The sequence below is a fragment of the Paralichthys olivaceus genome, chromosome 21, assembly GCF_024713975.1.
Source record: "Paralichthys olivaceus isolate ysfri-2021 chromosome 21, ASM2471397v2, whole genome shotgun sequence".
In the NCBI taxonomy this organism is placed as follows: Eukaryota; Metazoa; Chordata; class Actinopteri; order Pleuronectiformes; family Paralichthyidae; genus Paralichthys; species Paralichthys olivaceus.
In genome coordinates, this window is record NC_091113.1 from 2,326,768 (window position 1) to 2,340,054 (window position 13,287).

General features: G+C 44.8%; 1 protein-coding gene across 28 annotated transcripts in view; it reads left to right on the plus strand.

The window, feature by feature from the left end:
- Positions 1-5,416: 5,416 nt before the first annotated feature.
- Positions 5,417-13,287, plus strand: part of LOC109640974 (ankyrin-3-like) — a 73,128-nt gene continuing 65,257 nt past the window's right edge. For 17 of the 28 annotated variants that reach the window (XM_069517630.1, XM_069517641.1, XM_069517635.1 and 14 more), the window contains exon 1: positions 5,418-6,200. In XM_069517630.1, coding sequence (XP_069373731.1) covers positions 6,087-6,200 — 114 coding nt within the window. In that variant the 5' untranslated portion in view covers positions 5,418-6,086. Of the gene's footprint in view, positions 6,201-13,287 lie in introns of all 28 variants that reach the window. The other 11 variants (XM_069517646.1, XM_069517648.1, XM_069517644.1 and 8 more) reach the window with 3 other exon arrangements.

The following is a 13,287-nucleotide window of genomic DNA, read 5'->3' on the forward strand; positions in this document are numbered from 1 at the left end:
CCCCCACTTTTAATTGCCTTAGATCTAAGTGCACAGATCTGTAAAGTTCCCTGTTGTTATGTAATATATAATAAAAATCGCTTGGAAAATACCCCATTCTTAAAAGATCTATCTGCTGTTGTGGAGGGATGTGAAAATGTGACGGAGCGTGATGTGGTGTGATATGGCGCCGGTGCTGCGAAGGGATACTCTGCTCGGAGTGCTATTTGTGGCCCGTGTATCTGGTTGCCGTGGAGACAGCCGGCAGAGTGCCAGCAGGAGACCGAAGTTGACCTCCGACAGACGGACGGTTACAGAAAAATAAATAACCCCCTCCCCTAACACACACGTGAACAAGTTTTCTGTTATCTCTCTCTCTCTCTCTTCTAGGTAAGTTGCTCTAATGATCTCTCGCCCTCAATAAACCCTCTGTCATCCCCTCGTCCTCGGCCTTCGAGTCGTGTCCTGCTCTCATCCGACTCAAGGGGTCAGCAGCTAAAAGCAGACAGAGACCGTCTGCTTGTTATGTAATTTAAAAAATAATAATTTGAACTATAAACACTAATTCACTTCTTTCCTGCTTTCCAAAGATCTAAACAGATAAAAAATAATTTATGGCAATAGACTGCGGCTAAAACGAACCAGTCCCGACCTGAACCCGACAGACACTCCCTCAATCACAGAAAACTACAAGTAGATAAGTTGACGTGACTGAACCTGAATATCATTTCAAAGTTTTTATCCCAACTTGGCCCCAGGTTAAAACGACCCCGCCCTCTTTATTATTTATCCTGTAAAAGTAAAGTTCTCACATTTGCGATCGGGAACGCAGACGACAGATTAAATCCTGAAAACCCATTTACACACAATGTTTGCAGCACAGCAGACTTGTTCTGGTAGAAAGAAAGAAAACCCAGCGTCAGACTGACATCAGACTGTTTGTGACACATGCTGTCTGTGCCGGGCCGAGGTCCGTCCTTTGGAATATGATGTTGACGCCAGAGTCTTTGTTTAAAATGGGCCACAGCAACACCACAGGGCCGAGTCACCGCAGCGTGGTGATGACGGAGCTGACCTTTCCCTCGTGTGACAACAACTCTTTACTCTCTTACTTCACCGTCTTTCCAAACCACGTCTTCGTCCACTTCCTCTGTGTCTCGGTCATTTGAGTAGCAGGAAGCTTTGGGTTTGAATGTGATCACTCGGTTCTGCTTTGACATTCGAGCTGCGGCACTGAGGGAAGATGGAAGCAGGGTAAGATGTATGTAGCCGTGTTCCTAATGGACGTTAATTCTTTTAGGGGCCGTCTGGGCCGGCCACACCCAAGCTCCCATGATCACATCTGCCTGACTGATCCTGCAGGCCAGCAGTCTGTGTCTGTGTGTGCGTTAGTGTGTGTGTGTGTTTTATTTCCATCGGTAGAATCCCTGCGTCAGAAATCTGGATTGTCAGCGTGGACAGAGTAAGACAGGAAGAAGTGAATGTGACACGGACAGAAAGACAGAGAGTTACAGAGACAGACAGAGGAGGGAGGCCACGTCATGTCCAAACAATAAGTGCACGTCTTAGATTTAACAGCTGAGCGTCCCCTCAAGGACTGAACTGTGTATTTATTAGAGCCCGACTGATGCTGGATTAGTGAGACGGGTATATATCCCCCTAGTGGACATACTGTATAAACCCCTGGTTACCATTTACATTCTGTGTATAGACACATGTTTATATTATAGAACTGTTTGATTAATGTTTCTACTCGTTAGTTTAACATTTCAGTCATTTAGGGTTAAAAGCCTGAAGAAGCAGAATAGTCTCGCAGCCTTTTGATGACCTGGCGTCCACGTCTCCTTCTTTAGTTTGCAAGGTCACTTGTCTCGTCAAACACGCACAAAGGATCAATGCAGGATCAGCGCTCAACAATCAGCAGCTTCACTGGTGTTGTGACGAGATAAGAGGGTCTATGGTTCGATCCCCGGCTCTTCTAGCGCACGTGGGCAAAACACTTGCAGTTTGCAGTATGTGGATATATGAGTGATAAAAGCTCTATATATAGAAGTGCTGTATGAATGAATGCATGTGTGATATGAGTGTTAAAAGCTTTGTGTGGTCATTAAGTGCAATGAAGATATTAATACAGTCCCTTTTTTGAACCTACATTCATTTTAAAATCCTTTTTTTCTAATTAAAAAGCATCTGTAGTGAAATCTGCAGTCGGACGGTTTTATTTTCTTCCAGCTCAGCTCAGCTTTTGACTTTTGTCTTAAATACGTTATCTGGCACTGGCAAAGTAAAACTTTCCCCTTGTCAGCATATTTTGTATTTGTGTGCATTTTCTGTGAGAGTGTAGTCGTTGCTGAATCCTGTGTCTGTCTCTCCGGAGACCAAAGAACCCCGTCTCTATGATCGGGCTGCCGTTGGGAGGCAGGATTAGATATTCGGTTTAAAGAAGAACACTTAACTCACAAAGCTGCATGAATTGTGGGTATTGACGTCCTCAAACTTTGTTGTTTGTAAGTGGAGCTCGGCATCGCAGTGAAACCGCATGTTGAGAGCATCTTAATTGCGTCTAATTGGACGTGCTATCAGGATGTGGTGGGACTTAGTGCAAGGGAAACGAGCGGGATATCGGAGAGACTGAAATTGAATCAACAGGATGAAAATATTGTTTTTAAAGTCACTCGGCTCCAAATGGATTATGGGTACCACTCGGGACTGTTCGGTGAATTAATCCCATGAGTTGCACTTCAAAGGAAAAGCCTTTCATCTCCTCCAGGTATGGCTTGTGTTTGCAGCCATGGTGAAGAAACAGCGCCCCCTGCAGCCACGTGTGGTGATTCATCACATTGGGCTCAGTGTCCGAGCAATGAAAAAAACCCAACCGAACGCTGGATATATTACCCATGATCCCTAGCCTCATGAACCAGAAGAGCCACGAATCAAAACTTTGTTTAAAATTCTTCATATTTTAAAAGTTTCCTGCTGAATATTGGAGATAAACTGTGGTTTTTAATAACTGCTGAGTGTTTTTAACTGATCTACAGTTCAGCCTCACTCTTGTGAGGATGTGAGTCTTTGTTCTGTCTGTGTAATGCTGCCCTCAAGTGGTCAACCTCACCTAGTACTTAATGCACTGTGTGAAGAACACACACACACACACACACACACTAACACACGTGAAGTGTCACTGTCTGTAACCAGGGTATTTGCATCCAGCTCTCCACTGATCAATAAGTCGATAATCAATCAATAATGAATCATTAATAACTGGACTTACAAACTAAATATGAACGATTCAAAATGAAATGTGTAAAAAAAAAAAAAAAAAAAAACTACTCATGGGCCACCAGAGGGAGCCAAACACCACAGGATCCATTTTTTAAATCATTACTTGTAAATATAATCATGAATACATTGTTTAGATTATTATTATTATATCATTTGGTTTTGAGACTGTGGGTCAGACAAGAAAAAAACAGCTATGTGAACATGTCACCTTGGCTTCATGGAAATTGAAATCAGCATTAATGACAAATCACAGAAAAGCAGATACAGAAAAATCTGTGTTTAAAATTAAAATTCTCAAAAACTGAGCTTTAGTGACGTTTCATTTCATTTTCATAATTGAGACATGGAAGTGTGATGTCACGTCATCAGAGTTCTCAGTTCCCCCGACTCTTTAAACCTTTGGACGTGGTCGTCTAATTGTGAGGCCAGTTTTTAATTTCTGATCCATGTAGCGAGATGTCACCTGCTGTTAATCCCAGTTTCAGGGCTAAAACGTCTCCTTCATAAGCTTCTCTCACAGATGAGATAATGAGGGATTAGTCTAATAAATCCCATCTGAAGTCAGACTCTGACAGATGACTTGTTATTGGTGCAGGGACTGAAGTGAATCAGACGTAGAGCAGCCTGGAATTCTACATGTCGATTTAAATTTGTCAGACACACGGAACGATGTGTACTTCAGGCTGACGCCGTTTCAAAGAGCTTCACAGCGAGTGAGATGGGATGACAGGAAACCGGAGCCTTAATACATTTTTATTTTGCAGAAGGTTTGAACGGATTAAACAAATGAAACAAGGATCAACAAAACCTTTGACCTGCTGCATCGTGCAGATGTGCAGTCTGTGCTGACACCTGCAGCCAGTAGTGGTCTGATTCCAGTCTCCTCTAGTTTCTTCCTCCAGAAAGTAGATTGTCCTCTTTCTACTTCACTGACGTCCACGTATCTTTGGGACGTTTTGTGATGTTTTCCTTGATTTCCCAGGAACTAATTGTTGGATCTAGTGAATTTTCATAATCTGCTGAGTGCCATATTCTTCTTTAGGTTTTAGGTTTGGCCTTTTCTTTAAGACTAGTGTGGATATGATACCTTACCAAAACAATTCATTTAAATACTCTAAAAATAATGAGCGTGCTTCTTTATAAAAACCTTTTCTGTCTTTGACTTTGCTGCTTTTTTCAGTCTCCTCATCCTCTCCCCTTTGTTATTGTCGTTTTGTGGGTGGGACCTCTCTTCCCGAGCGGCCAATGACGTCTCTTTCTCATCCCAGACAGCCAATGGAAAGGAGGTTCTGCTGTCACATGTCCTTACATACAAACCCCCTCTCCCATGTTGTAAATATTGAGAGGCTGCAGTGTAGAGCTCACAGACACTGGAAACATGCACAGACCAATCATATCACATCCTGAACACAAAGACTGTCACTCACAGTTTCATGTGTTATATGTTTTTATACTGGATCAAACTGGATTTGAAGCTTCAGTGTTAAATAAAATCTGATGTTTTCCTTAAATACATCTGATTGTGCAGAAATCACAGTGGCGCCCCCCTCAGGTGTTATTCTGCTCTCTCAGATTGGAAGTGAACTGGAGGCAAACGTTTGCCGCTGTTACATTTGTGTGTGTGTGACTTCCTGCAGCTTGGATGTGTTCTGTAGTACATCCCGACATCTTGATCGCCTCCTGGTGGCTGGCTGCAGTGTAGTTCATAAACCCTGCCTCCTCCGTGTTAGTGGATGGGATAGAAACCAGACAGAGAACACATTAAATACGTTTTTTTTATCACTCTGACGTTTCTTCAAGAGTTCATGTTTCTGATCGTTTGTATTTTTTAATTAGAAACCAATGTGAGTGGATAAAAGATTCAGCATTATGTTTATTTGTTTATCACAGAACACACGCAGTGAAATAAGTTTCCCACCAGGAGCATCACGGCTGCACACGTCCTGCACGCTGTGTTGTCCTGAACACCCAGCGTGTGTTTGTGCTGCGTCCTCGCTCTCCCTTTCTCTCCCTCTCTCTCTCAGTCGTAACCAGCCGGTGCGGAGCAGAGGTATCCGTCCATCCCTGCTCCCTCCCTCACTCCTCCTGCTGCTCTCTCACCCCTCCTCTCTCACCCCACCCTCCTCCTCCTCCTATCTCAACCTCCTTTCCTCTGTCATTTCCCTCCTGTTCAGTCACGGACTGTGTGAGTGTGTGTGTGTATGTGTGTGTACATAGAGGATGCCTCAGTGCTCAGGTGCAGGGATCCAGCGAGGGGAACCAGTTAAGCAGGCAGCTGGACCAGTACTGTCACCCAGACGACAGAGCTCTCTGCTGGGCTAGGGGCTGGAGACCCGAAACCCTGGAGATCCATCAACGTACCTGTTTTTTATAATTTTTCTTAATCAAGAGGACAGTTCAACCAGACTGAGCATCATACAGATGAACTGTTTTTGTATTTGCTGTCATTGGAACTTATTTTGCACAGTTTTGAGGAGCCGCCTTCTGAGCGGTGGAGGATTATGTCCTGGTTCTGTCCTGCCCCAGACTGGACCTGAGCGTCTGCCCTGTGTGGATAACTGCTGAGGGAGATAAGGAACAAAAGAAAGAGGGGGATCTTGTAAAAGAGGAGAGGAAAATCCGTCTGCCTCTCTCATACTTGTGAGGGCTCCCTCTCTGACAAAATCTCAGCTGAGGAGCAGAGGAACAAAAAAACATAATTAGGAGGTGAGAGGAGATAAAGGCTAGAGGGGAAGACTTGGTGTCCACCCTCCATTCATCCCTCCATCCATCCATCCCTCCTTCCCTTGTTTCCCACCTGTGAGGATTAATTGGACCAGAGCAGCATGGCGCACGCAGCCTCGCAGCTGAAGAAAAAGGCGGACGAGAACCTCAACGCTGCGGAGGAAGAGAAGGAGAAGAAGAAGGCGAGGAAGCGTTCGCGCGAAGTGAAGAAAAAGGTAGAGAAAGAGAGAGAGGGGGGAGGAGGGGAGGAGGGTGAGGAGTTTGGAGAAGGGAGCTGGAGGAATGAGAGCATGGAGCTGACACAGGAGAGAGAGAGAGAGAGAGAGAGAGAGAGAGAGAGAGAGTGAGAGAGGGTTCTCTTTTGTCATGATGCAGCACACACGCACACACACTCACACACACACACACACACACACACACACAGACGCACACACACACACACACACACACACACACACACACACACACCAGCGGGATAAGGAGGGTGGTCCCACTGGGAATATTGGGGGGGGGTGAAAAAGACAGAGAGAGATGGATGAGTAGAGAGTGCGAACAGAAAAAAGAAAAGATGACAGGAACCAGCGATGGAGGTTGATTTCTTTAGGCAGAGCTGTTTCTATAAATAAGATTTTGGGTTATTTTAAAAAAAAATCTGCAGAGAAAAAGACATTTCCTTAAATCTGTGTGTGTGTGTGTGTGTGTAGCTTTATGACGTGTCCCCGTCTCCACGTCTCACGTCCCTCAGCCTGAAACAAACAGTGTTGTGATGTGTGAGGTGTGAGTTCAGAGGAGGAGAGGAGCCGACAGTCATCAGCAGTCACACCCTGCGGTTAGAGTGTGTGTGTGTGTGTGTGTGTGTGTGTGTGTGTGCAAGGACAAAGTTAAGACTTGATCACCAACACACACACAAACATTCATTAGGTGATCGATAGGTCTGGGGGGGGGCGACTACATCTGGACAAATACACTTCAGCCAATTTCAAATAATTAGTGATTTTTCATGTGTGTTGACATTTAGGTGTGAGTGTGTGTGTTTGTGTGTGTGTGTGTGTGTGTGCGTGCGTACATGTCGACCTGCCTGAGGCCATCGTTAGCCTCCGGGTGAGCCACCTGTCACAAAGGGTCGATACCAGTGACCTCACTTCCATCAAGGTCACAACAACTGACTCCCTGTGGTTCGGGAGCAATTTACATAAAACTGAATTCTGTTTTATTATTTATTTAATTTGATCTGAACACTCTCGTGATCAGAGGTGGAAACTAAACGAAGTACTTCAGTTACTTCAATACAGTATTTCCATCTCATGCCACTTTATATTTGTGCTCCACATGTCTCGGAGTCAAGCAGCCGAAGATTCTTGGCGACAACACAGAAACCTCTGGAGTGAGGTGTGGCGCAGCTCGAAGGAGGCAGGACATGACGCTCCGCTGCTGAGATCACGTGTTTTTGTTTCGGCCCTCGTGATCAAAAGCTCTTGAATCTCGTCATTTTTCCAAGTTGACATCTTCGTCTGCTTTTTTAATGTTTACGGCTCCTCTGAGATATTTTTACTCTTTTGGGTTTTCTCGCGTTTGCTGAGCGTCAGAAACGTCAGCAACTCGCTCGTGGTGAATCCTCTGGAGGATCTCCCGTTGTGGACATTACTCGAGCTCGTCCAGAGAACGTCACATTATCAGGAGTTCAGTGAAAGAAGCTTAACTTCAATTTGCAGTGACACATGTAAACGCTGCTTCAGCATTTAAACGGGGCTGAGAATCGAATTCATCTCCATCAGATCGTAAAGCATCTGCTCACCATCTCAGTTTTGAATTTGAAATATCGATTTGATAGGATTGTTGAGTGTGAAGCCTCTTCATCATCATCCTCCTTCATCATGTTGGATTCTCCCAGAGATCTTTGCATCAACCTGCCAAACAAGATCATCGGTTTATGTAGAACATCCCACAGAACACAAACGTCAATGATCGGAAACAAATCCGCCGCACGGTGACGTCCGCTCGTCCCAGACTGACAGAAGTTCAAGGCTCTGAACATTTACTCTGTAGTGTCCTTATAAAGGCAACAGGTGAGGGAGGTGTTGCTGTAGGAACGTATATATATATATTTATATGTGTGTGTGTGTGTGTGTGTGTGTGTCGGGTGATATCAGCAGTTTCCCGGTGTTTGTAGCGTAACGCTGTAGAGAGGATATCAGCTATCCCCGGCTCATTCAAGGTAAATCCATAACGCCGTCTGCCCTGGGACGATTCTTGGCACCAGGGTGCAAAAAATATCCTCACTCTCCTCGGATCACGTCACCTCAATTACCTTCCTTTTCTTTTCCACTACTCTCTCTCTCTCTCTCTCTCTCTCTCTCTCTCGCTCTGTCTCTTGCTCTGTCTCTTGCTCTGTCTCTTGCTCTGTCTCGCTCCCTCTCTCCCTGTCAGACGTCGTAAATTTAACAGATACTGAGCTGCGTTAGACGTCAGGGTCGCTGCCAAAAGTCTCCCCCTGTGTTTCTTCTGCACTTTCCTCTCACACTCGAATGTCAGCGAGCGACAGACGTATATACTTCCTTTGTTTCTGAGAGTTGAGGAGATTGTGGATCGGAACCATCCACGGTTTTATTTACTTTCTAGGTGGGATCGATACCACTCTGATGACTTGTGGTATTTAGTGCACTTCTCTGTTTCTCTTAAACACTTTCCTTCTACATTACTTTAAAACATGACTCTGTGCAGCATCGTTGCTTCTGCGTGCACCTTGTGTTTTAGATTCATTTAATAATGCATCACCGTGCTGCGTGCACTGTGACGTGTTTATGCTTCTTACTGGAAGCCGGTAGAGCAAAGGCATTATGGGAGGCAGTGAAACCAGTGCAGTTGCCATTAAAGCCATTAGCCACATGCTCCAAATAAACGTGCAGTTGAACTGTAGAAGCCGTGTTGTGTTTTTCTTGGTGACGGTCGGAGAGTCGAGGGCTGAGCTGGACTGGAAGCCCGATGGACTTGATAAGACGCTGCCTGTCTGATAGTGTGAGTGACTGGCAGATAAAATCCCATCTTCAATCTTCTTCTCCAGCTTGAGGCGTCATTAATTTTTAAAAGCGGCGTAACACTAATATTTATGCGTGAGCAGAAAGCCGTCTGCGGGGCTGAGCCCTCAGAAGTTAACGTGGCCTTCAGCAGCGACTGAAGTTGGCAGCAGGACAAACTCGGTGTGTTTAACCGAAGTGAAATCTGCTCCGTCTGAAATGTTGGCAGCGTTTTCACTTCTCTCTCTTTCCTTTGATATTCTGGAGCTTTTAGTGATGGAGCGACTCCAGACGGTGGCGGCTTCAGCTGACCTTCACCGTGACCTCTGTCTGAAATTAAACACACACACACGAGCACGTGAACACACTCAGCAGGATTACAGCAGTGGCTTTTTACCTGAGAGTGGAATTAACACTCACAGAGGCCGGAGGTCTCCGTCTGTCCCATTCTTCTGGACGTGAAATCTCCGGAACGTCTTGAGGGAATTTCTTAAAATCTGAAGCAAACATTCACTTGGATTAAATGACTTGACTTTGATAGGCAAAGGTCAAAGGTCAAGGCCATGACGGCATCACAAATGGATTTGTTTATGTTTTTCCTGAATGTGATGTCTTAAGATCAGCTTGAGGGAACGTCTCCAAACCTTCATTTAGAATCAAAGATGAAGCTTTTAGATTTTGGTGGTCGAAGGTGAAGAAGCAGTTAAGTTCTGTTTATATAAATAATACGACAGTTGTCATTTGATTATTATTAAATTATTTTATGAGACTGGAACATCAAGGGTAGTGTCGTTGTGTGTAGGAGCAGCTGAGGTGTCTATTCTTGAGGAGAGTTTCGGGGGAGGGGGGGGGTTTGGTATATTTTAGGGAAAGACACAATTCTCTTTATGTTTGTCTCACCCTCCCCTCCCTCCATTCTTGCCTCCCCCCCTCACGACATCGCTGTCAGCTGGCAGGAGGTTGTATTGTTCTGCCACACTTCTGCTTCTGGGAGTGTGGGGGGCTTTGCACACACACACACACACACACAAACACACACACACACACACAGAGGTCCCCTGTGACCAGCCATCGTTACCACTTTAATCCCCCGACACTTATTTAAGCCAAGATTCATATTTGAAGCCTTTTCATTGGTCCTGAGCGTCGACGTCTCTTTGTCCTCGGCTCCTCCAGAGTGAAAACATTCAATCCTGTTCTTTTCTCTCTGTTCTGCATAAACATGATATTTAAATAGCGTCTGTGCGAAGGAAACAAAGAGTACTTGATGTTTATTTGTATTGTTGATGGTAACAGTCGGTCAGGTTTTGCCTCAAGTTATCAATCAAATTGATTAATTCTTGGACAAATGGCAGATAAATCAATAATGTAAATCATCATTAGTTGCTTTTATTTTCCTCATTCATATATTTCACGTCCCGCTGCTTCTGTCTCAGGTTGTGAGTAGAAATATAAAATAAAAATAAAAAATCATTGAAAAATTTTATGCTCAAAGATTTTGCCACTTTATGCTCGTGTTACCTTTAACTCACAGTTTAGATATGAGACGGCAGAACTCCTGAGAATCTACATTGATTGTCTGTTGTTTGTTCTTTTCTTGGACCATTTTAAAAACACAGCGTTGATTTAAAGTCATTGACGGCTGAGACTGACTCGCGATTGGTTTGTTTTTCGGGCCTCGAGACCTCGGCCCAGACTCTGGTGGATATTTTGGCTTCATTTCTGGATAATGGGAGGAAATGGAGACCTGTCGTCCATCTTGGCCTCACATTGTAAAGTGCCTTGAGATAATGGAAGACGTAATTTGGTGCCATTCAAATGAATTTAATTGAATTAAGTTGAAGAGAAGTGACTCAGGCGTCGAGTTCTCTTCTCTCAACATGTTTCCTTTTTCTCCTTGTGACACGATGACAAGCTAAAAACATTGATTTATTTCTGTCAGAAGATTGAAGAGTCATCGGTTTGATATTGTTGAGATCTGGAGCACCAGATGCTGACGACCCGGTGGCAAGAAAATGAGATGTGAGAGGAAAGTGAAGGGATGGAGGAGGGACAGAGGAGAAGACTGGAAGAAAAGTAGTGTTTCATGTCGTCCGCACAGCACCTGGCTACAGCGCTCACTGTAACACGAGGGGGTTGCTGGGCCACGGGATTGGTGCAGAGCCCGTCGAGCATCGTGATTGGTGGATTGGGGAAGACGAGGAGGGGGTTGCACGGGGGATGTGGGGGAGAGGAAACTCGTCCACGACACACTGCAAGAAAGAGAAAGGAAGAGGGGAAGAATCAAATTTAAATGAAGGGGAATTAGATAAGCAAACGGAGGGAGATGGAGGAAGGGGAGCAGTCGATGGAGAGGGGGAGCGGATGAGTGTCAGGAAAAGAGGAGGGAGTAAGAGAGAGAGAGAGAGAGAGAGAGAGAATGATGGAGGAGATGAGGATGTTGTTAGTTCGGCTTTTTATCCTCCTCTTCCCCCGCAGCTCCCCTTCTCTCCTCCTCCGCAGTGTAAGATCAACACCGAGAACTGGGACACACCAGTCATTTACACACACACACACACACACACACACACACACACACACACAGCACCACAGCGACGTCACACTTTCTGAATCCGACTGAAATGAGACGCCTGAGTCGATATCACTCATGATGTCATTATCACGATAAACGTCTCATTATTTCTTTTGCCTCTAAAGACTAATTTCTGCTCCTGAGTGAGGACAGATGAGGAAAATCAATTGTTTGTCTTACCAACAAGCGTTTAAAGCAATAATCGATATATTCTATTTTTGTTATATCACTATTGATGAAAGGAAATCAGTTTTTTGCCATAAACTGCGGCAGGTGTGCTTCCGACTCCGTAGATTTCTGTGTTGTTGTGAGCGGAGAATCTCCCGCTGCGCTGTTCAAGTGTGAAAGATAAACTCTGGAGAAAGTCCAGACCCAACTCTGCGGACATTCTTAGGAGACTGTGTCTGAAAACGGCTTCAGTTGAAATTATAATGGAACCAAACGCTGCGGTCCTCGTCCTCGGCGATGGCAGTTATTCTATATTTCATGTTCTGCTCCAGAAGATGCTGGGGGCGTTTCCTAGCAGCGGTAAGCTTTTAATCTCTCGTAGCGTTCGGTGACTGTTCGCTGAGATAAAAGCCGGAGAGAAGATGTTTCACTCAGTCGAGGCTTAAGTTACCTCCTCTTCTTATCGACATGTTCCGAGGAGCTCATTGTGTTCCTGGTAAATTGTAGGAGTCGTATAAAGAGGCCAGAAAGTATTAGATGATACAGTAAACATGTCAGAGAGGGTGCAGGGGGGGATTCAATGAAGTGGGTGGATCCAGGATTTTTTTTTTCATTTTCAAATTTGAAAACACAGACCTTTAAGAATAAAAATCAGGCCAGTTGATAAAAGGGATGTTTTCGACATTAAATTAAACGAACTAACATTCTCAGGAGCTTGTTCCACAAATGTGATGCATAGAAACCGAACGCTGCTTCTCCGTCTTTGGTTTTGACTCCTGGGACCGAGAGCAGACGTGTTCCAGACGACCCGAGGGGTCCGGATCATAACGTAGCAGGAAATCAGGAATATATATTTTTGGCTCTCTAGGCATGAGTAGAGTGCTGATATCTACGACCAGGGGAAATCTGCTGCGTGTCCGTATGATTAGCAGATTTATTTGATTTCAATACATGTGTAAGCTAGTGGTCAATCAGCCCTGGTGGAGGTTTGTGCTCTTCTTCTAGTTTTCTATGATTTCTAAGCAGATTTATGTTTATTTCTTCAGAATGGACATGAGAGATAATTATGTCGTGCTAAATCTAAAAATGTGTGTCATCAGGTCTGTGCATTTTCCTCCACGTGCCTCAGTTTCCTGCATCTCGAGGTGAATGATCCCCAGGATGTAAATCTCCGAGGGAATGTGAATACCTGTCCGTGCGTACGCCCTGCTTCCCTCATGATGGACGACCAGCGGTGCAGAGCAGGGCTGTAGTACTCTAAGATATCCTCCCATTCATTCCGATAAAAGTCTCACCAGCCTCATTTCTGAGCCTGCAAATCTTCCTGAGGCCTTCTCCTGCAGAGCTGCATGAAATACGCTGCAGAGATATTCTGCAGAGCCGGTGGTGCTCGGAATAATTTATCACTGTATTTCCAGATGTGTCTCAGTCCTGCCAACTCCATCACTTGGCTGCACTGCACACGGTGGCCATTGCTGTGTGATTTTCCTTTTTTTTTTTTTTTTTTACGATGAGGTGACACAGGTTTTAAGTGTTTTTCTCATTTTA